The sequence below is a fragment of the Lissotriton vulgaris genome, unplaced genomic scaffold (genome assembly GCF_964263255.1).
Source record: "Lissotriton vulgaris unplaced genomic scaffold, aLisVul1.2 SCAFFOLD_1069, whole genome shotgun sequence".
Taxonomy (NCBI): Eukaryota; Metazoa; Chordata; class Amphibia; order Caudata; family Salamandridae; genus Lissotriton; species Lissotriton vulgaris.
In genome coordinates this window covers 646,976-669,311 of record NW_028244666.1, presented here as the reverse complement: position 1 = coordinate 669,311, position 22,336 = coordinate 646,976, and the positions used below count along the sequence as shown (strand labels likewise).

Here is a 22,336-nt window from a genome sequence, read left to right as displayed (position 1 = left end):
CCTGCCAAAATCATATTTTGCCTACAGTTATCTGCTCAGCCTCCTCGAAAACACATTCCAGTCTAGTGAAATAGGTAAACATATTCCCGGCTGCAGAGCAAAGGGCCCGGCCTTCCTGTCCTCCTTGCAAGTGATTTACTGAACCCGTTACAATGGTAGGCCCATGGCTCCGCGCATTGCACCAAGACACGTAAGCACGCACTAGCATTCAGTATTGAATGGCCCCTGCCCGAGAGACCTTTTACTTCAGACACTACATCCTCCAAACATGAGATACCAGATATGCTATAGGTACAGGTTGCCCTGACATCCCAGACACCAGTCTCCTCCACTAGTGCTAAAGTCAAAGCCCCCAGTTCTCCCCAGTTCCACGTCATGCTAGTTGCGCGCGCATTCAGGTCAAGGGTTTCTGCTGATCCTGCAACTTTCTCTATGCATCCACCCACATGTGACGTTTCTTGTGACGTTTCTCTGACATGTACAGTGCACGCCCATGTGTACGCCTTTTTACACGCCTCCTATTACGCACATGTGTTCTTATCTCTCTCTTTTCACCTGTTACGCCTACTGTATTGGTTTCAACTGTACCATTTTACTATATATAATGTGCAATGTTAATAAAACGTTGAATGTCCCTTCCTGAACCTTAGAGGTGATGGAACATGATGTCCCATCCTCGAAGATTTTCCATTAAAGCCTGTATGACTCAGATTCCACGGACTCTGCCTCTCATTTGAATGAGCTGTCTTTTATTGATAATTATATGGAAAAATGATTAGGTAAAATTAATTTACCACATCCACCACCTTGATACTTTTGCCGTCACCATTTGTTGCCGTTGCACAGCGTTCACCGTTTTTTAAATTTCTTTGGCATGTAACTATTTCATGATTAGCACACCACGATCAGTTCATTTCCCATTATGGCCGCACTCATGTTTGCCTGAATGCACGCCTTAAACTTTGATTCTGGCATTGACGACATGGCACATGCCCGTGCACCTTGATGTCGACCATCCACTAGGACAGTCTAACGTGCCAATAACGACAACGTTAGTGCACTTTTGTGCACTCAACCACACAGTTGTACACAAGCACAACAACGTCATTGCACCAGCCTCAGGCCAATTCACTAATACGCATAGGCTCCTGTTTGACAATTTTATTCACGATTACTCACTGGCATGAATATTTTTATGGCAGTTTATTTCTTGACACAATGGATTTATGACGTGTACTAAGAGTCACCACTAGCACACAACCTTCAGATTCCTTAGTTTTTTCCTTAGTTTTGTACTGTAGTGTGGGAGAGTAGTCCCGATCTGGTTTCAGTTTAGTATTTCTCCTTTTACTTTTTGCAATTCCCCTGACGAAGGGCATGGTCCCGGGATGCACATTTCTCAATTCGGCTATAGCACAAGAAGAGAAAATAATTCTGTGTAAAGCAAGAATGATATGAAGAATTCACCAGCATTGTGAAGCAACAATGTAACGAACACAATTAAAGATGAACATTTGAATATATGAACGACTAAAGGAGTTACGTGTATCATTGTCATGAACATAAATGGAACTACATTTGTGCATACAGCGTGAGACTACGTCTCAGGAGGAGTGCCAATAGGGCACAGTGTCACTCAATTGACATTGCACTTTTGTTGAGCCTGATGTAACTATACCATTTCATGTCTCTTAGTAGGTTGGAGTCATCGTCATTTTTTTACTTCTTTTCTACCCTCACTTATCGTTTGTCCGCCATTACATTCTGTTTTAAGTTCACTGATAGTTGAGATCATAGAATCCGGCATACTCTAGAGCTAAAATAAAATGGAACATTCTGGGCAAGGGCGGGAAATGCTGGAAGCAGTAATAGCTATGCCCAATACCATTCCCCAAACCACTTAATTCAATCCTATTTTGAATAATAAAGTGGGAGTAGGGCAAGCAAGAACGAAAGACAAAAAGATGGGATGGAAGTAGTGATTGTTTTATTTAATGGGAGGCTCACTTGAAACTAAAATTGGCTTAAAAATTACAAAAGCCTAAATTATTTCAAACAAATTTTATTTTATAATTACATGCTATGTAGATTACATGAAATAAAAACGGCACTATTTGGACATCTTGTTAAATATAACTTCTATGTACATGGACATAAGAACTTTGAAGAAAAGAGAAAATGAACTCAAGCATTTATAGTGTTACCACATACAAATACAAAACATACCGACCAAAGGCCTGTATTGTGTTATGTTCTGGTGGATTACATAATCTATTGAATTTCAATAGATTTACCTGTCTAATTTATGACAAAATATGAAACCGGTAACTGCAGAAGAACTATAATCCGCCCATATTTATGAAGTCATCCTTCCACATTGCATTGGTCTTGAAACTTTTCACACAAGTTGGCTATTATTAGAATCTTATGCAAAGAAAACTGATTTTTCTTAAGTACAGTGTTCATGAAACAAAAGTGCAGGGTTTTAGTGCCATGCTGGGTAGCAGCAACACAGAAGAGATTGGAATTTCCAGATAAATCGGTCGATTTAAGAACATTTTTAATATTTATTTCACTATGCAGTCATTAAGTGTGCCTGAAAAACTCGCAACATTTTCAATTTGCTCTGAAACGAGCAGAAATATTACCAACATCAGTAGATAATCCACGGTTCTCACAATCTGATAAGGCAAAGAAAAAGTCTTCCATGGTTAAGAACAGCAGCAATGTACAGAATTAAAAAAAAAAAAAAAAAGTTTTTCTCATATCATTAACACAACCACCAAAATTAGGTCTGCGGTATCATTTTACCGCATTGGTCTAATTCATTTATTACATTTTTCTTTTGTGTCAAAAAATTGAAACAATAAAACTCCATAATAAATATCCTCTTGTCTTTCCCTGGGCAGAAACAAGTTCTGGTCCATGAAAAAATAATGTATTTCTCTATGTTTTCTTAAATTTTACATACTGAAACCTACTTTTAAAGAATAGTCTTTACATATATTGAGGGTCTGTGTAGCAGACAGACGGAATAGATTCTGCAACTGACACCTATATGTTTGCCCCTACAAATGTAGTTCTCTGCAAAAAACATTTAAGCCAGTAGGCTTAAAAGACACACCCCTACAGCCCTACTAATAGAGCAAAAGGGACATTATTTCAAGTATTAGACATAAACCATAGAAGATTGTGGTTAATTTAACATTGTACAGGTTTAGAAACGAAACACCAATTTTACTCTGGCTTCCCGCTTCCTCATAAGTACTTGTCCAGCACTACCACATGCCAGTGTTTTCATTCTTCTTTACAGTATTTAATGATGCTACTAGAAGAAAGGTGTAAAAGCTATTGAATATGATGTTTACGAGGCATTGTGCTACTTTCCATAGCATTACATTGACAGTCCAGTCTATCGCTTTTCAGATGGTTTTACTAGGGTTCCTTTAATAAAGATATAGCTGAGGAATTTTCAGAAAACTGAAGGAAATATCTCCGCACTGAAGCCTGGATGAAACAGAATCATCCTGTTCTGAAGATGCTTGCTTGACTTCACCTTTGGTTCTACTGTCAGATCACTTCTGTTGGAGAAACGGAGTGTACATTAGTGAGGCAACCATTATCTCTATACAAGCAGCAAACACACAGAAAATAGCATATTTGAAACTGATTACATCTAATACTGGTCAAAGTCAATCGGAAATAAAGAGGAGCATCTTCCATCACAGTGTGTGGGTCTCTATGAATTGTGCTCCTATACATAGCTGAGCGACAAAGGCAGGGCTGGCCACTCTGGCACTTTTTCGGTAGGCTGCAGGACAAGGGGTTGCTTTCAATGAAGGATGGGTCGCCCTGACCAAATTGTTGTAATGGCCTCCCACAATGTAGTATGGGAATGATCTGAACATTTTGGGTTTCAGTCCAGTCCTGAGTGATACCGGTACCAAGAAACTCTAAAAAGGACAAGTGCAACTTGTTTTCAACACTGTTGATTCACTATGTATTGCTATGGATACCCTTATCAAAAAATATACCAGCCAGGTTTAGAACAATACATCACCCTCAGCATTGTACAGTGACCAACTAGGCACAGCTATAAGTTGTCATCAGTAAAAAGAAATGCATCAAATACATGTTGTGACTAACTTACTATTTCCTAGATTATGATGTCTACTCTTTTGACACAGTTGGCGTCCGTTGGTATGATAGTGTGTGCCGTGAGGCAGTTGAGGATGACATTTTGCAGCAGGGTTATTTATCTAATGTATGATGGGGGTGGAGGGAGGCGGGGGGAGGTAGCGGACACCAAATTATGCATAACTAGTAAAAACAGGCAGGATTATTTTGACCCATCCGAGATAGACACCATTTATTTGTTGAAATCTTCAATCACAAAACAAATTATGTCATAACAGAATTGAATTGCATAATTCCACTGGCATTGGCCACTGTTTCATCTATAATCTGTTTATAAAAAGTAAAGTCCTATCAGTGCCTACTGTTTTCAACCTTTAACTAACGTTTTTGCCCTTACACAAGCATTAAAATCAGGTTACATGGTGCTAAATACCCAATGGTAAGTAGCACAGATGAATAACACAATTTACTGTTCACATTTAAATATATCATGCAAACTACAACCACCATTTCATAATCATTGGTCCCCTCTTCATGTATCAGTAGTATTGTGCTGTCAAGTATTGTCAAAGTGGAACCCAATGTCTTTAGACCACGACTTGTTTGATAATATTGTCATATCGGTCACCCCATTTTATGGCCACTCGTCTTTTTCCTAGCAATAGTGCTGGTGCAACATTTTCAATCTGTTTTGGGTAGATCCTTTTTTATTGCAGTAGGACTATCATTGTGGTAAGTTCCCTCTGGTCACCTGTCCTCTCTCTGACAGTGTATTCTATGTTTTGCCAAAATGCGTGCATTCCAGGGCAGGCCCATGCCAAATGTAAGAGCCTGCATTCAGAGAAATGACAACATTCATAGATACTGTCCAATTTAACCATTGGGACTAGAGTACAGTAGGCTCTGTGTAAATATTTGCAATGTATTAATTGCCTATTTGATGTTACTTCCTTCCTTTGTTGACAGCAATATACCCACATTAAATCAGTTATTTCTCTGTATAGTTCTGTTGCCTATCTCTCACATGATTATTTTGTCCCTCCCTGACACGCCAGTAAGAAGCTTTTTATACAGTCTGGTAATCAACTTCTTAGGAGAATGCTTAGCCAGGTTCATAGTCTTTATTCTCCATTGTGTCCCATTATAAACTTTTAATCTCTCCCTATAATACATCAGTGTCATTGTTGACTGCAACTTGAAGAGAACAGCTTCAACAATTGCTTGCTTCTATAGAGAGAACAGTTTTTTTAATAATGCAAAAGGGTCCTAAAATTCTTTATTGTTAACCAAATAATTAAGCAACGCTCTCTCCTTTTCGTTGCAGACAGACTAAGAGTAGAGTCCAGTATTTCACGTACTATTTCTTAAAGCATCTCACCCTGGCCGGAAAACAATGTTCTCGAAGGTAAAGCGCCCAAAGTAATCATGTCATACAAATCATAAACCACTAACATGGAATATGGTTCTATGTTGCCATCTCGGCGTTTTAGTGAAATTTACAAACACTTGGCCTTCGCCCCCTTAGTGGCAACATTGAACTTCATTATACAGTTACCCATATACATTCCTCTCTCACCACACACATTCATGTTTAAATTTATCAAACAGATACACATATATGTACACATATATATCTATATATATATATATAAAATCAATGAAAAAACAGGTTTTAGGGGTGTTATAGTTAGCTGAACATTTCACTTGTACAAACCATTGAAATTCCTCCGATATAATTAGTTGTACTAACTATAACTTGCGCGCCCGCAATCCACTGCTGATGATATCACATATTACATCATTCATTACATGGTCAGTGACAACACTGATGACATCTCAAATGACCTCACTGATGACATCATCCAGTGAATGTGGTCTGATATTTAAATACGTATTATATATATAGCAATGTGCATTGAAGACTGAGTGGATGTATAAGTGTCTGGATGGAGGATTTAGTAGCACTGTGATTGACTGTCTAAGTGACTAAATTAAAGTGTTTCTTTCTCTAAATATAAGGGATAGTGATTAAACAGGGTGAATATCTATATTACTCTATTTCTTGTTGCGTAAACTATTACATAAGTTGGTCACCAGCTATGTGAAAGTCTATATTAGTATTAACTAGTTAAGTGAGTATCCAAAGATGTATAAATAGTTGATTTAGAAGGTATATGAGGTTAAGAATGTATGTGAAAACAGTTGTTTGGGTGAGTGACTCTCTTTATGGGTGTGGTGATGAGTCAATATATTTCTCAATGATACATGTCCAACAAAGTACAAATATAAAAGGCAGTGTATGTGAAAGTTGTTGTTTATAAATAAGTATACATAAGACTCAGTTATTGTATGAGTGACTGTATCTAAAACTGTATACTTGTAATAGTGATTTTATAACACACTAAGTATGAGTTACTATCTATATGAATCAATAAAGTGGTGTTTGTATAAGTATGTAGCTTAGTAAATGTAAGTATGATCAATTTTTTGGCATAATTGAGTAGGATGACTGCACAAGTGAATAGTATGTGTGCTGGTGTGTAATGTCGATGTAGGTGTATAAGTATATTTAATAGTATTCTATTGATCTTTGTTAGCATGTATGAGTGAATTTATATAGTCAAGTGTTTAGATGTGTGTGTAGATGTATGAATCACTGAGTGGGTTTTTAGAAATTGGTATTGGTGTGTCAATGGTTTCAAATATGGTACTCCATATATTGTAATGAGCGTTGAAAGGTTATACTAGTGTATGATAAGATGTATCAGATTGTCACGTGGATGATGTCATAAGTGAGGTCATCAGTGATGTCATTTGAGATGTCATCAGTGATGTCACTGAACCATGTCATGAATGATGTAATATGTGACATCATCAGCAGTGGATTGCGGGCGCGCGAGTTATACTTAGTACAACTAACTATAACGCAGGAATTTCAATGGTTTTGTACGAGTGAAATGTCCAGCTAACTGTAACACTCCGTAAACCTATGGTTTTTTCAGTGAATTTCTAAGGTTTTTTAAATGCTAAATTCTAACTATAACATGTCTGAAACCTGTAGTTTTTTCAGTGAATTTCAAAGGTTTTTTAAATGCTAATTCCTAACCATAACATATCTGAAACCTATGGTTTTTTCAGTGAATTTCAAAGGTTTTGTAAATGACAATTGTTAAATGTATTAATTGTTTTCTTGATACTGATTTACTACTTTTTTTAAACTATTTATTTTTAGATATTTTATTTTTAAATTAATTATGATTACATCTTATTTTTAAAAATATACTTTCTCAGAATGAATTAATTTAGTTTTAATACTTTGCAAATAGACAATAGACTTTTAAGTACAGTAGTTACAGTTGTTGCAATGGGCAACTCAATTTGAAACACAATACAACATTGAGCTCAATGTGAATTTCTAGTTAAATGCAATTAGTTACTTTATGGATTACTTTTCTAACAACAGGACTGCATCTTAGATTCAGTCCTGGGACTTCTCCTGTAAACAGTTGATTAAAAGCGTTTTGGTTACAGAAGTGATTTTTAAGGAATATTATTGCATTTTAAAAGTTGACACTTTGAAATTGTTTCACCAATGTTATCCTATGGGAGGAAATTCACTTAGCAGGTAAGTAGTGTTATCGTTACTTTTTCTTACTCAGTGGTGGATCCTGGATCCAGCACTGGTGCATCTCCTGTAAACAGTTGATAGAATGCGTTTAAGTCATACAGGTGATTTTTAAGGAATATTTTTAGTTTGTGAAAATAGACACCTTGGAACTTTTCTGCTGAAAACCAGACAATGGATTCCCATGGAAGGAAATACAAGTTACTGGTAAGTACGGTTAGAATTACTTTTCAGGGTCAGTGCTGGGCTAAAAGATCCAGCAGTGAGTTCTCTCCTGATAACAGGTGAGTAAATTGGAATTTGTTGTTCGGATGATTTTAGGCGAATATTTTTAAGTTCCCAAACTCCACACTTAGAAGTATTTCCAAGTGAAACCAGTCAATGTTAGTCTATGGAAGGAAACTCAAGTTACTGGTAAGTATGGTTAGAATTACTTTTCCGGATCAGTACTGGGCTCAAAGATGCAGCACTGAGGTCTCGCCTAATAACAGGTGAGTAAATCGGAATTCATAGTACATCCAGTAAGCGCCACAGAGCTGCGTAGCAGAGAGATGTAAAAAGGGGCACGGCCTGCACCACCTCTCTGCAACACAGCACAATGGCGCTTCCTGGAAGCACTTGGTGGGCTACTTGGCCCCCATGGTCCCTCAGGTTTGAAGTGGAATTTATTCCCCAACTTAAAACGTGCCACAGGGCGTGTTTGCACACATCCTGTCAGGCCTTGTCTCCTCCCTTCACCACTGTGTAAATGTGCCCTGTCACCATTCTAAGTTGAGAGATTAAGTCCCCTTCAATCCTAAGAGTCCCTAGGGTCTAACTAACCCACTAGGTACCGCCAGTAAGAGCCATAGATCTGCATTGCATAGAGGTGTAAAAAGGGACGTGGCCTCTGAACACCTGTCCGCAACGCAGCTCCCTGGTGCTTACTGGAGATACCTGTTGGGCTATTTGGCCCTCAGGGACCCTCAGTAGTGAAAGAGAATTAATTCGCCAACTTAAAACGCACCACAGGGCTCGTTTTCACAGTGGTAAAGGAAGGGGATGTGGCCTGAGGTGATATGTCTGCAAACACGCCCTGTGGCACGTTTTAAGTTAGAGAATTAATTCCTCCTCAATTCTGTGGGTCCCTGGAGGCCAACTAGCCCACCAGGTACCTCCAGTATGTACCAGGAGGCTGCGTTGCAGAGAGGTGTTCAGAGGCCACGCCCCTTTTTACAACACTCTGCAACGCAGCTCCGTGGCGCTTACTGGAGGTACCTGGTGGGCTAGTGGCCCCCAGGGACCTTCAGTATTGACAAGGAATTAATTCCCCAACTTAAACCGCGCCACAGGGCGTGTTTGCACTCATGTGAAATCATGCCACGCCCCCTCCCTTCACCCCTCTGCAAACACGCCTGTGGCTCATTTGGGGGATTATCAGTCTATAATATGTAAACCAGAGCACAGCAGTTCAATCAACAGTTCAAATGGTTGCTTAATTTAATAGGTGCTCCCTAGGTGTCGTCTCCTTCCCTTGGGACGATTGTCATTGAAAAAATGAAGTGCGTTCAATTGAAAATTGTTTGCATCCCTGGGGGCACACCAATAAGGAAATACATCCTAATCCAATGCTTGAAAAAACTGTTCATTAAGCTGAGTTGAAGATGATGAAATTCAAATTTATTGCTTCATATTTATGATTTCATTCTTGTGAATTGTATTGTTAATTCATAAGATGATTCATAATTAGTCCATGCATTATTGTTATTAGCTCCAATGCATTTCGGGCAACTGCCCTTCATCTGGGAGCATATCTACAAGGAAACGACATAATTTATTTTTACTAATACAGTACCTGCTAGGTATGTACATGCAAGTAAAACAATATCAAACGGTCAAATAATACAAAACAGTCAAAGAATCTAAAATAATCCCCAACACGGAAATGTGTGGTGTGCAAAAGGTGAAAGCGTGCTCGAAAAACATGCAATGTGGCAAAGTGCATGGTTCTCGAAAATGAGAACGGGACTTACTTGGTTTGTAGGTTCGGGTTCTCGAAACGCCAGATCTAAAATAAAAAATGGGGACGGTAAACCCGAGATAAAAAGCCATCAACAGGAATGGCTATGGTATTTGGTCGAGTTGGCTGAGCTGTAAGGAATACTCACGAGTGAAGTTTGGATGTAGTAGCGTGGGCTCCGTTTTAGTTCAGAATTCCACTGTAGTTGGTTACGCGAAGTTGGCTGTCCGAATAGTGGAAAACAGTTAAGGTAAAAGGAAACGGGATAGCGTGAGTTACGTGAATCAGTCACGTGAGCGGAATGATTCAGGGGAATAGAAAGTGGACTGTCGAATGAGTCGGCGATACTGACATGTTAGGGTGAGGGGGTGGGTGAAATGAATTGGTGAACGAAGTAATATGCTGTGTGTTAGGTTAATGAAATGTGAAAAAACAGAAGAATAAATAATAAACAAACATAAATTCAGGAAAATGAATTAAAATGCATTTAGGTTTAGAAGACACGATCAGGTAAATGTACAGAACTGGGGGTGCCCTCAAATTGGGCTACTGGAGATTAAAAACAATGTGTTGACTAAAGTGACTACTATATTATAGATAACAAGAAAATTCTATGCGATCATTGAGTCCATGTGGCTTGATGGCATTAGGTTTATAAATCCAATAATTCTCTCGATGAAGTAGATGTTTATTATTGTCTCTTCCTTCAAATATTTGGACAACTTCTAGTACCATAAACTTAAGTTGGGAAATATTATGATTCATCTCTATGAAATGGTGTGCTACTGACGATTTCAGGTTCTATGTCCTTATGTTAGATTTGTGTTCATTGAGACGGGTTTTCAATTTACGCTCAGTTTTACCTATTTATACTTTACCACAAGGGCACTTCAATAGGTAAACAGCATTAGTCGTGTCACAAGTGGCAGTGACGTTGAGCGTAGTCTCTTGGCCCTTCATAGGGTGCATCACCTTGTTTCCCGGAATTATATTATTGCAATTATTGCAATTACTGCATGGCCTGGTACCTCGTGTCGGGGTATCAGTTACATTTCTTTGCTGTTGTAGAATTTCTCCCAAATTTTTACCTCGTGTGTAGGCGAATAAAGGTTGATGATCAAAGATACCTTTAAAATCGGGTTCTAGTTTTAACATTGGCCAATGTTTCAGTATGATGTTTTTGAACATGGGACTGACATTAGAGAACTTGGACACAATCACTGTCCTATCACATTGTAATTTCGTTGTTGGTTGTAGCAAATCTGAGCGATTCAGAGCTCTGACTTGATATTTGGTTGAGTTTATCAAATGTTCTGGGTATCCTCTTTCTCAAAATCTGTCAGCCATTTCTTCAGTACGTAAAATTGCTTTATCGGGGTCAGAGGTGATCCTTTTTACTCTCAACATTTGAGATTTTGGAAGGTGTCTCTTCAATGAACCCTGGTGAAAGCTAGAATAGTGCAAAACGTTGTTTCAGTCAGTAGGCTTGCGATATATGTCAGTCGCAATGTGGTTGTCATGTAATTCAACAAGAACATCTAAAAAGATTACAGATTCGGGATCTATGGTCCAGGTAAATTGAATATGTTGATCCATTGAGTTCAAGTTGATCAGCATTTGTTCAAGGCTTTCCCTAGAGTCTTTCCATAAGATGAATAGGTCATCGATGTAACGAGCATACATTTGTAAATGTCTATTCCAATCAGTATTGGCCAAGATGTATTTGTTTTCATAATCTCCCATGAATATATTCGCGTACACTGGAGCTGCGCAATTGCCCATGCTCGTGCCCACCAATTGCAGATACCAATCTTCATCATGTTTGAAGTAGCTCTGGTACAAAGTGAACAGTATTAATTCCATCAAGAATAGTTGCATAGATGTAGCCACATCTAATTTAAGGATGGCTTGTTCCATAGCTTCAATCCCATCCTGGAGTGGGATTGAAGTATATAAAGAACTCACATCAGCTGTACATAGCCACAACTGTTCATTGGTGTCAATTTGTATCTCCTGTAATTTACACAGGAAGTCAGTAGTGTCTCTGATATAGCTAGTCATGGTTTGAACTATGGGTTGTAAATATCTGTCCAGATATTTTCCAACAGGTTAGTGGATGCTTCCTTGTGTAGATACAATGGGACGTATTGGTGGATCTGTCGGATGCTTATGAATTTTAGGAACTGCGTATATAGATGGACTCTTAGGATTTTGTTTGATCAAGAAGTTTTTAGTTTTTTGGTTTATGGTACCTTGTATGAATGCTTTCTCCACTATGTCTTTCAGAATAATCATGAATTGTTGTGTGGGATTTCCAATCAGTTTCATATAGGTGGTCTCATCCGATATATGTTCTTTTAGTTTTTGGTTATACGTAGCCAGATTCATGACAACTAGAGTACCACCCTTATCGGCTTTGACACATTTGATTGTTTTGTTATTGGCTATAGCCTTCAGTTTATCCCGATCTTTTTGGGTAGTTTTTTTGTGTATTATTTTCTTGTAGTTGATTTGTGTCAAATCTTGTCTGACTAGTTGTTTGAATAGGTCGATGGTTTTGTGGCTCACTGGGATATGATAAGTACTCGTGGTTTTTAAGCCCTTCAATGGGTCTGGTTCCTTGTCTCCTTGTGAGGGTAATACATTTTCAAAAAAGTTCCTTAGTCTCAGGTTCCTTCTGAGTTTGAATGTACTTACTTCCAACTCTAATTGATCTGATTTGGTGGCAGTGCATCATTTGTACCTGCCACCAAATCGGATCAATTAGAGTTGGAAGTAAGTACTTATCAAGCCCCAGTGAGCCACAAAACCATCGACCTGTTCGAACAACTAGTCAGCCAAGATTTGACACAAATCAACTACAAGAAAATAATACACAAAAATACTACCCAAAAAGATCACGTGACTGACTCACGTAACTCACGCTACCCAGTTTCCTTTTACCTTAACCGATTTCCACTATTCAGACAGCCAACTTATCGTAACCAACTACAGTGGAATTCCGAACTAAAGCGGAGCCCACGCTACTACATCCAAACTTCACTCGTGAGTATTGCTTACAACTCAGCCAACTCGACCAAATAACGTAGCCATTCCTGTTGATGGCTTTTTATCTCGGGTTTACCATCCCCATTTTTTATTTTAGATCTGGCGTTTCGAGTACCCGAACCTACAAACAGAGTAAGTCCCGTTCTCATTTTCGAGAACCATACACTTCGCCACATTGCATGTTTTTCGAGCACGCTTTCACCTTTTGCACACCACACATTTCCGTGTTGGGGATTATTTTGGATTCTTTGACTGTTTTGTATTATTTGACCATTTGATATTGTTTTACTTGCATGTACATACCTATCAGGTACTGTATTAGTAAAAAGAAATTATGTTGTTTTCTTGTAGATATGCTCCCAGATGAAGGGCGGTTGCCCGAAATGCATTGGAGCTAATAACAATAATGCATGGACTAACTATGAATCATTGTATGAATTAACAATACAATTCACAAGAATGAAATCATAAATATGAAGCAATACATTTGAATTTCATCATCTTCAACTCAGCTTAATGAACATTTTTTCAAGCAGTGGATTAGGATGTATTTCCTTATTGGTGTGCCCCCAGGGATGCAAACAATTTTCAATTGAACGCACTTCATATTTTCATTTGGGGGATTAACTCCCCTTGAATACTGAGAGTCCCTTGGGTGCAACTTGTCCGGCAGGTACCTTCAGTAAGTGCCACGAAGCTGCGTTGCAGAGTGTTGTAAAAAGGGGCGTGGCCTCAGAACATCTCTCTGCAATGCAGCTCCCTGGCGCATACTGGAGGTACCTGGTGTGATAGTTGGCCCCCAGGGACCCTTCGTATTCAAGAGAAATTTGTTCCCCCTCTGCAAACACAGCGTGTTTGCAGAGTGGTGCAATGAGGGGGTGTGGCCTCCATCTGCGATCCCGTTTTTTTTTTTTTTAAGAAGGAGGGCTGTGTAGCTCTTCTTTTTTTATCATTTTTTGGCCCTGGGGACCCCATCCCCAGGGCCTGCCCCCTAATTTTTATTTTTTAATTTAAAAAATGTGGAAGGGGGCTGCGTGGCCCCCCTCCTGAGGCCTTAATTGGCCCCGGGGACCCCATCCCCGGGGTATGGCCTGTTTCTTTTTTAAACTTTTGGGGAGGGGGGCGCGTGGTCCCCCTCCTGGGCCACTTATGGCCCCAGGGACCCCATCCCCCAGGGCCGTCCTTTCTATTTTATTTTATTTTTTACTTTTGGGGAGGGGGGCCGGAGGGGCTGGCCCTCTCCGTTGGGGGCCCCCAATCCCCCCACGGTGCCGCCGGCTCCCTGCCCCCTGCGGGAGCCGGCATTGCTTTTCCACATGAGGAGCAACTAACATGCTGCTCCCCATATGGAAAAGCAACCTGCTTTGCTATTTGCAAGAGAGAGCAGGTTTCCTGCTCTCTCTTCCAAATAGCAAAGCAGTTTACAATGACAGGGTAGGAGCCGCGAGGCTCCTGCCCTGTCATTGCAAACGGCAGTGTCCTGGGGGTGGGCACCCCAGGACACTACAGGAGCCGGCCCTGGGGGGTGGCGGTCCCCAGGGCCCTCGAGGGCCCCCCTCCCACCATGTCAAAAGCCCCGGGGGTGGTGGTCCCCGGTGCTTAAGGGTCCATAATGGACCCCCAAATGTAAAACTTAGTGCCCCGGGGAGGTGGCGGTCCCCGGGGCGTGTGGGGGGGCTTGAGCCCCCCATACAGGATACACATATTTTTAAATAAAGCCTCGTGGGATGGTGGTCCCCGGGGCTGCAGGGGGCCATGAGCCCCCCACCATTCATTATTTTTAAGCCCCGGGGTGTGGCGGTCCCAGAGGCTGGGGGGGCCCGAGAGCCCCCCCCAACAAAGAAGTAGAAGCCCCTGGGGTGGCGGTCCCCGGGGCTGGGGGGGCCTGAGAGCCCCCCCAACCAATATTAACAAGCCCCGGGGGTGGCGGTCCCCGGGACTAAGGGGGCCTGAGAGCCCCCACACAATTAAAATACAGCTCGTGCACGGCAGGGTGTGGGTAGGCTTTGCTTAGGGTATGTGGACCCTCCGAGCCCATAGATATATATGTACTTTTAACTGTCATTTTCTCAGGAACTACTGAATGGATTTACACCAAATAAGCAAAAGGCACGAGTCTAAACCAAGGACTACCTCTTTGCCAAATTTGGTGTAATTCCGTTCAGCAGTTCGGGCTGCAGCTGCGGCTAAAGGTCCTATGGGAAATTGCATAGGAGAAAACGCGTTTTGGGACCCCCCCTTTTTTCTCGGCCCCGCTTGATGAATCATCGTGAAACTTTCAGGATAGGAGCGGACCGGAGCTGGCCAAAACTTCAAAAAATTTCATGCAGATTTGTCAACCGGCGCCAAAGTTATTCCAAATAGAATGTTGCGGATTTCCTATGGATAATAGGTTCTAACTATAACTACCTACTGGCGACCGCCAGTAGAGAGAGAGATATATGTTAGACCTGGCACCTTGGCGTGAGTCTCCCTTCCACTTTATGCTGATGTGCCTCATACGTTTTGCTGGTGTTAGCTGCTCAGGGCACTGTGCCACTGCCAATCAGTGCCACAGTGCAAGTGCTCCCTATGAAAAGTGTATACATTTATTGGTGTCCATGATTGGCTTACTTGGTTTACTGTCAGTCCCCAGTAAAGTGCACCAGGAGCCAGGGCTTGTAAATACAAATGCGGCTGGTGGGCTTGCAGCACTGGTTGTGCCACCCACAGAAGCGGCCTAGTAAAATGTGTCTAGAGTCTGCCATTGGAGAACCTGCATGCAGTCTGGTACTGTCACGCCGACTGTGCAAGTGCACCTACTTGCCAGTGCCTAAACCTTCCCTTTACTTCATGTGAGTCAACCCTCTGGTAGGCCACTCTGGTCTTTGTAGTGCTCAGTGTAGCGCTGAAAGAGCGGTTCCTGAACGCCGTGCAGAGCAGTAAGCGGCGTCAGTTGGAACAGCAGGACCTTCATCAAAGGGAAGACTGGCTGAAATATGGGGATTTTCGATTCAGCAAACCCACTACGGGATTTTAAACTCTAAAAGAGACCGAGTAACACACTATGTGAATACTAGCACTACAATGAGCACTACAAAGACCAGAGTGCCCTGAAGCCACACCCCCTATGGCGTCACTACAAAGCGCTGAAAATACTGCGCAAAATTGCATTGCTTCGCCTCCTGATGACACCAGTGATCAAGGGCTGACAGAGCCTGAAACGCGTCCGGACTAAAAATGTGTCTGTTGGAAGATTCTGTGTTTTAATTGCCACCTTTGCAGAATAAAAGGTCAACACTGCTGGTTGGGGGGTGCTTCAAGCATTCAGCAGCAGCATATGGATTATATATTTAGAGCAAAGCGTCCTTTGCGGGGGGAGCGTCTATATGCTGGTGCCGGTGGCGAGGTAATAACAGCTTCGCAGTAATTTTGCAACAACAAAAACCTTCTATTACGAAGACACCGCACTCCTCTTGAAGTTTTTAAGTTCTAATTTATTGACCTACGCGTTTCGAACCAAACGGTTCCTGGTCACGGTACCGTGACCAGGAACTGTTTGGTTTGAAACATGTAGGTGGAAGATCACAGGTCAGTAAATAAGAACTTAAAAACTTCAAGAGGGGTGCGGTGTCTTCGTAATAGAAGGTTTTTGTTGTTGCAAAAAAAATAGAATAAAAAATAATTATATATATATATATATATATATATATATATATATATATATATATATATATATATATATATATATATATATATATATATATATATATATATATATATATATATATATATCTCTTTGGCGTTTGTGGACGGAATTGGCTGAAATTTTCAGGAAAATGGCACATTTTGTTTCTGAGCAGCCCCTGAAAATTTGGGGGGGTTTCGTCAAGGGGGGCCGAGAAAAAAGGGGGGTCCCAAAACGCGTTTTTAACATTGAGTTTTCCATAGGACGGTTGGCCTCACTTTTAGCTCGAACGGCTGAATGGATTTGCATGAAACTTGGCAAAATTGTAGGGACTGTTAGCCCGATGTGCCTTTGCTAGGTCTCAATATTTGTGCTCCAGTGGATTTTGAGAAATTAACGTTTTAAAAAACCGATATATCTGTGACAGCGCTCCGGGTAGCGCTCCGGTTCGCGTACTTGACGCGTAACGGAACTTCGCGAAGCGAAGCTGATTGGCTCTCCGGTGTCTGTCAACATTCTAAACAGTCCGGAGCGGCCGCCATCTTGTCTTTCGGTAAGATCGAGAGACAAGAGGAGGGCAAAACAAAGGGGGAAATTACCATAAGGGGGCATAGTAGATCCTCCCTGACCCCCTAGGTTTGATGTGGAGGCTTTAAAAGGCCCCGCGGGGCAAAAAAAAATGTTTTTTCACGCGGTTAGCTGCCGGTACGCGAACCGGGTAGCGAACCGGGAAGCGAACATAAGTGAAAATTAGTGCAAAAAGGTACATTCGAAATTTTGAAAGAGTAATTATAGTTAAGGTAGCTCTGAAAAGAGCTTTTGGGTTCTGTGTAAGTTCTAGGTACTTATAAGTATGTACCAATACACAGTCTTAAATTTTGTATGAAAACTCTGTTGCCCTCATCTGAGAAGTGCGCGCCATCTCCTCTGTAGATATCTTGCATGTAGTAACGCAAGTTATTGTTGTAGATGCAGCCCATTCCATGGTCTCTCATGTAAGCTGAAACAGACCTATTTACATGCTTTCTCGATTTTTCAATTTGTGGACAAAATTGATTGGACCACCTCCATTTTTGTCTTTGGCATATATTGGAATATACCAAGGCAGTTTGAGGAAAAAGTGCCATCAATTGCTCAAAGGTGTCTTTTAAGAGCATTTCCAGACCTACCCCAGTCAAAGTGCCCAAATCATTTCCTCCACAGTGCACTATTATGAGGTCAGGTTTTGGCAAATGCAAAAAGGTTTTCACCAATGGTATCAATTGGTGACATCTCAATCGTCTTTGCCCAATCCATTTGATTTCCACATTTTGTAAATTGAGGTTGTGTACATTTCTGTTATCAGCATACATGTGAGCCCAGTGGATGTAGCTATGTCCAAGGATCCAGACAGAAAACATGGTGAGAGGAGGTTCTGTTGCAGTCAGATGAAGTGTGCGAATGAAATGGCAGTTGAAACAGTAGGAGTTTGTAAAGAAAAAAAACTATGGAGTTTGAGTGCTAATGATTCATTAGCAGTGATTGGTGGATTTCCATTGCTGAAAACAGAAAGTTAGGGTGCATGGATGTGTTCTTTGAAAGATGTAATTTGAATGGTTAATAAAAAATGATTTTAAGAAACACTGCAGTGGATTAGCAGGTGTACTGAGAGTTCAGAGTTCATTTGAAACATTGTTGTGTGAACTTGTAAACCTGAGAGGTCTGTCAGGAGCTAGTTGCTATGGAAAAAGGGCAGAAAGGGCAGAGGGGGGAAGGGTGTTGATTTGAAAAAAGTGAGGGAAGAGTTTTGATTGGGTGACATTAGAGATATGTTTCATGATTATCAGCATTTTTGTGCCTTTCTTGGTTGCAGCCTCTGGAGTGCATACCTTTTGCTCTGCTAAAGAAAAATTGGTGTGTTTCTGAGACTGTTTTGAATTTCAAAAAGCATTTGCTAAGTTGAGATATGGTTCCTTTACTTTAGAAAGAGACGAGTATGCTTTTTGGAGAAAATAAGGAAGCCAGCTGTGCATTTAAAATGATGTTTTGTGTCAAGTGTTTGCATTATGTTTTCCAAGAAGATTTTGCTGCGTTTACAAATTGTAATTGGAGATAATGTGAAGTATTAGTACTGAGAAGGTGTGCAGAGAGAACGGGGGAGGTCAGAGAGGGGGGGTGTTCGTAGCGCCAGGGAGACACGCTGGGGACCGGCGAGGGGCAGAGGGGCCATAGCGCTTTCAAAATGGCTGCAGCTTGCTAGAGCGTACGTGCCTGAGTGGGGACAAGGTGGCGCCGATTATGTTGACATCGCAAACGAGATTTTAACACTTAGACATGAAAGTGAAAACTGCACCATTGCCCCCCCCCGACTGACACCCTCCTTTGCCTCAGCTTGGATCATCATTTGCTAAAGTGTTCAAAGACCCCACCGTGAGTATAAGCACAACCGGGGCCTTACTGCACACCCAAATACGTCCCCATGTGTGTTTGGCCATTTCTAGTCACTTTCCCCGTGGTGCAAGGTCCTTGTAAATACACCCCCAGGTGTGCTTGGCAAATTTTGATTTTGATTGTTTGAGTTACATAGCCATGTTAAAAGTGATGGAAAAAAAGGTGCAAGGGCCTTAAAAAAACGTTTTCATGTGTATTAGGGCATTTTAAGTCACTTCCCCATGAATGTAGGTATATAATTGTTTTACATAATAGGTTTAAAAACGTTTTTTGAAATCAATTAGGATTCTTGATATGTACTGCTAGTGTTTCATAGGTTGTTTGGGGCATATTTACAAGGCTTTTGAGTCCCTTTGATGTTATTTTTCCCATTTTAATTTAAGACATTTCCCCGTGGTGCAAGGTCCTTGTAAATACGCCCCCATGTGTGCTTGGCTAATTTAAGTACTGATAGGGTGTCCACACCTTTTCGTCATCCTGAATCAATCATTTAAAGTGTTAGGGGCAGATTTATGATGGCTGTGCGCCTCTTTTGTGCTGCTGTTGCGTCACTTTTATAATGCAGCAGTGATTTACAAGATGTACCATGTTGCAAGATAGCAGCCGCGGGTCGTGGAGGGAGTTACAGTGGGGCAGGGAGGCGGGGAGGGGCAGGGTGGAGGGACTTAAACACTGGCATATGGATTATTGCAGGTAAGTACACAATTTAACGTGCGTCAGGTTTCATGTGGGCTTTTTGTTGCAGGGTGGGCAGTCATTTGTATGAAAGCCCTGTAAAACTAACGCAGTAAAATTAAGAAGATTTCACTGAATCATCTTTATGGCATTGCTGAATCAAATCCTTACTGTTATTGATTTACTGTTTGGTAATAGTGGTTAATAAAATTTTTTATTATATTTTACCACAGAAATTAGACAATGCCGTCTAAGGATAGAATCCGAAAGGCTACGAAACGTCAAAGACAGCAGATTAGTAAATGCTTGCAGCAGTCCTCTACAATAAAATCTCGTCAAGACACGAAGAAAGCTCCGGGTAAGAGAACGAAATCATTCCTTAGAAACATTTGTAGAAACAAAAGTATAACTACAGAACAAGTTTTAGTCCTGAAAAAGAGAGCCAATTTAAATGGAAAGGAAAGGCCCGTCAAAAAAGTTTCTGCTAGAGCAGGAGATAACTCTGTGCATGGCAGTAGAAGGGAAAATACATTCAGGGACATTCGTAGGCGAATGTTCCGCAACAGGATCATTGTCAATTTGCTAAAACAATTTAAGAAAGGCCAACAGAAAGTGGCATTTTATAAGAAAAAGAAAAATGTAGAGAAAATTATTGATCAGGCTTTCGAAATTAAGCGAAAGTTATTTATTTTGGTAATCAATAGAACTAGGAAACTAAACAAGGTAATTTATGATTTTAAATCAAATAGTAGATGGAAGAGAGTAGTTAATCGTACAAATTTTTGTGAAGTTTTCTCAGGAGAATGGATGCATAGTTCAAGTTGTGAGGCATTTTTTAATGAGGAGAGTTATTTTCAGGACAATGATTTGGTGCATGCAGTTGACACCAGTGGTCGAGCATATGAGGTAAAAGATGGTCGTCCGGTTGAAAAAGAAAAACTTGTGTCTGCAGATGCAGAAGAGGTGTTAGGTGATGAGGTTTTAGGGAGACGTCCTAAGGGACCAGTGTACACCTGGAAGTGTAGTTCTATTTGCAGTGTGCGACAGGATTCCATCAATTTGCTTTGTGATTTTGTACGGACATTTAATAAGAAAAGTTTAAAACAAAAAATAAAGTTGTTGCAAGAATTAGATCCTTGCAGAGTGAGACAAGTGACAGGTTTGCATTGTCATTTACTGGCTTGTCTTTCCAGGAGAGTATGCCAGAGTGTTTTTCATCATTTCAGGATGCTAGCAGTGCATCATAATAAAGTGAGGAAATTAGTTAGAATGTTGTATTATGCTAAGAGTCCAGCAATTATGCTAAAACAATTAAGCAGAGCTCTTTTGCATGGTTCTGAAGTAGATGTGAAGAATATTTGTCAAGAAATTGAGTTCTGTTACTTTGCTGGTAAAGAGAACAATGTTGAAATTGGCCCACTAGAAGAAGGTAATGTGGAAGAGAGTGTACAGATTTTCAGTATAGATAAGTTTCACAAGGAAATTTCCACGTTTATGGTGAAATCAAGTGAGAGGCCTAATTTCACTTGTGTGTGTTGTCGACGGACTTATTATAAGAATCAGACTAAGTTAGTGGATTTATATGCAAAAAGTGATATGGAAAACAATAGTGAATGGAAGGATTTTGCCACATACTTGATGGTAGAAAATTATTTTGATTTGGGAGCGGACCAACGTATGTGTACTTATTGTTTTAACAAATTAAACCAAAACCAGATGCCTGCTAGAGCGGTTCATAATAATCTGGAATTGGTTGACATTCCTTCTGAATTGAAGGATTTAAATACTTATGAATCTATTTTGATTCAAAGTGTGCATCCCTTCCAGGCTATTGTACGAATGGAGCCAAAGGCAGGGAAATTGCCTCCATCAGATTTACAGAGAGGATTAAAGGGAAGGGTTGTTTATTTTCCTTTAGATTTGAAGAAAAACATGAATACAATTGGAGTAGAGAAAGTGGAAGAGGAACCTCTGGTTATCTTAGTTAATGGGGTTCCGACAAAGAGTAAGAAAATCTGGCAAGATTTAGTGGATGTTAGGAAAGTCAAAAAGGCAACATTGTATTTGATAAAAAACAATGAGTACTACAAGAATGTATGTGTTGCAGAAGAGGAAGTAAGTGAAGAAGAGGACAGCGATTTGTGTGCTGGACAAATTGAGAAAGTAGAAGCCTCTAAAAATGAAGAAATATATGAACATTATAGTGTTCATCCTTTGCATTCCAAGGAAGTCATGGGGAATGCTATTGAGTTGTTTCAAATGAAACAAGCCAAAGGGAGTCCCATTAGTGTTTGGGAGGAAAGTTTGGAAGCTCGATGTTTCCCACAGTTATTTCCCACAGGTCGAGGAGGACGATATGATGAGCGACGTGATCAAATTTCTGCTTCAGAATACCGGACTTTACGATTGTATGCAGAAGATCCTAGGTTTCGTCAATGCATTCCCTATTTGTTTCATCTACTGTTTGAAAGTGATCTCTCTGGATTATCTTATGCAGTGAACCACATCTTGAAAAGTGGTGTACAACTGCGAAATATCTCGGCAAGGGACTTTATGGATAAAGTCAATGTGCGAGACAGTATTTTGGATTCTCACCTGATTAATCTCATGGCTTGTCAGCGTGGTACTAATGAGTATTGGTACCGCCGTCATGGTGACTTAAAATGTATGCTGAGGAACTTAGGAACTCCCACATGGTTCCTCACTCTCAGCTGTGCTGAGTATGGCTGGGAAGACTTACTTGAATTTCTACGAG

At 40.6% G+C, this 22,336-nt stretch overlaps 1 protein-coding gene across 4 annotated transcripts in view; it reads right to left on the bottom strand.

The window, feature by feature from the left end:
* Positions 1-2,049: 2,049 nt before the first annotated feature.
* Positions 2,050-22,336, bottom strand: part of LOC147667170 (ensconsin-like) — a 652,025-nt gene continuing 631,738 nt past the window's right edge. For all 4 annotated transcript variants that reach the window (XM_086948874.1, XM_086948875.1, XM_086948876.1 and 1 more), the window contains one exon: positions 2,050-3,581. In XM_086948874.1, the coding sequence (XP_086805000.1) occupies positions 3,571-3,581 (11 nt within the window). In that variant the 3' untranslated portion in view covers positions 2,050-3,570. The remainder of the gene's footprint in view (positions 3,582-22,336) is intronic.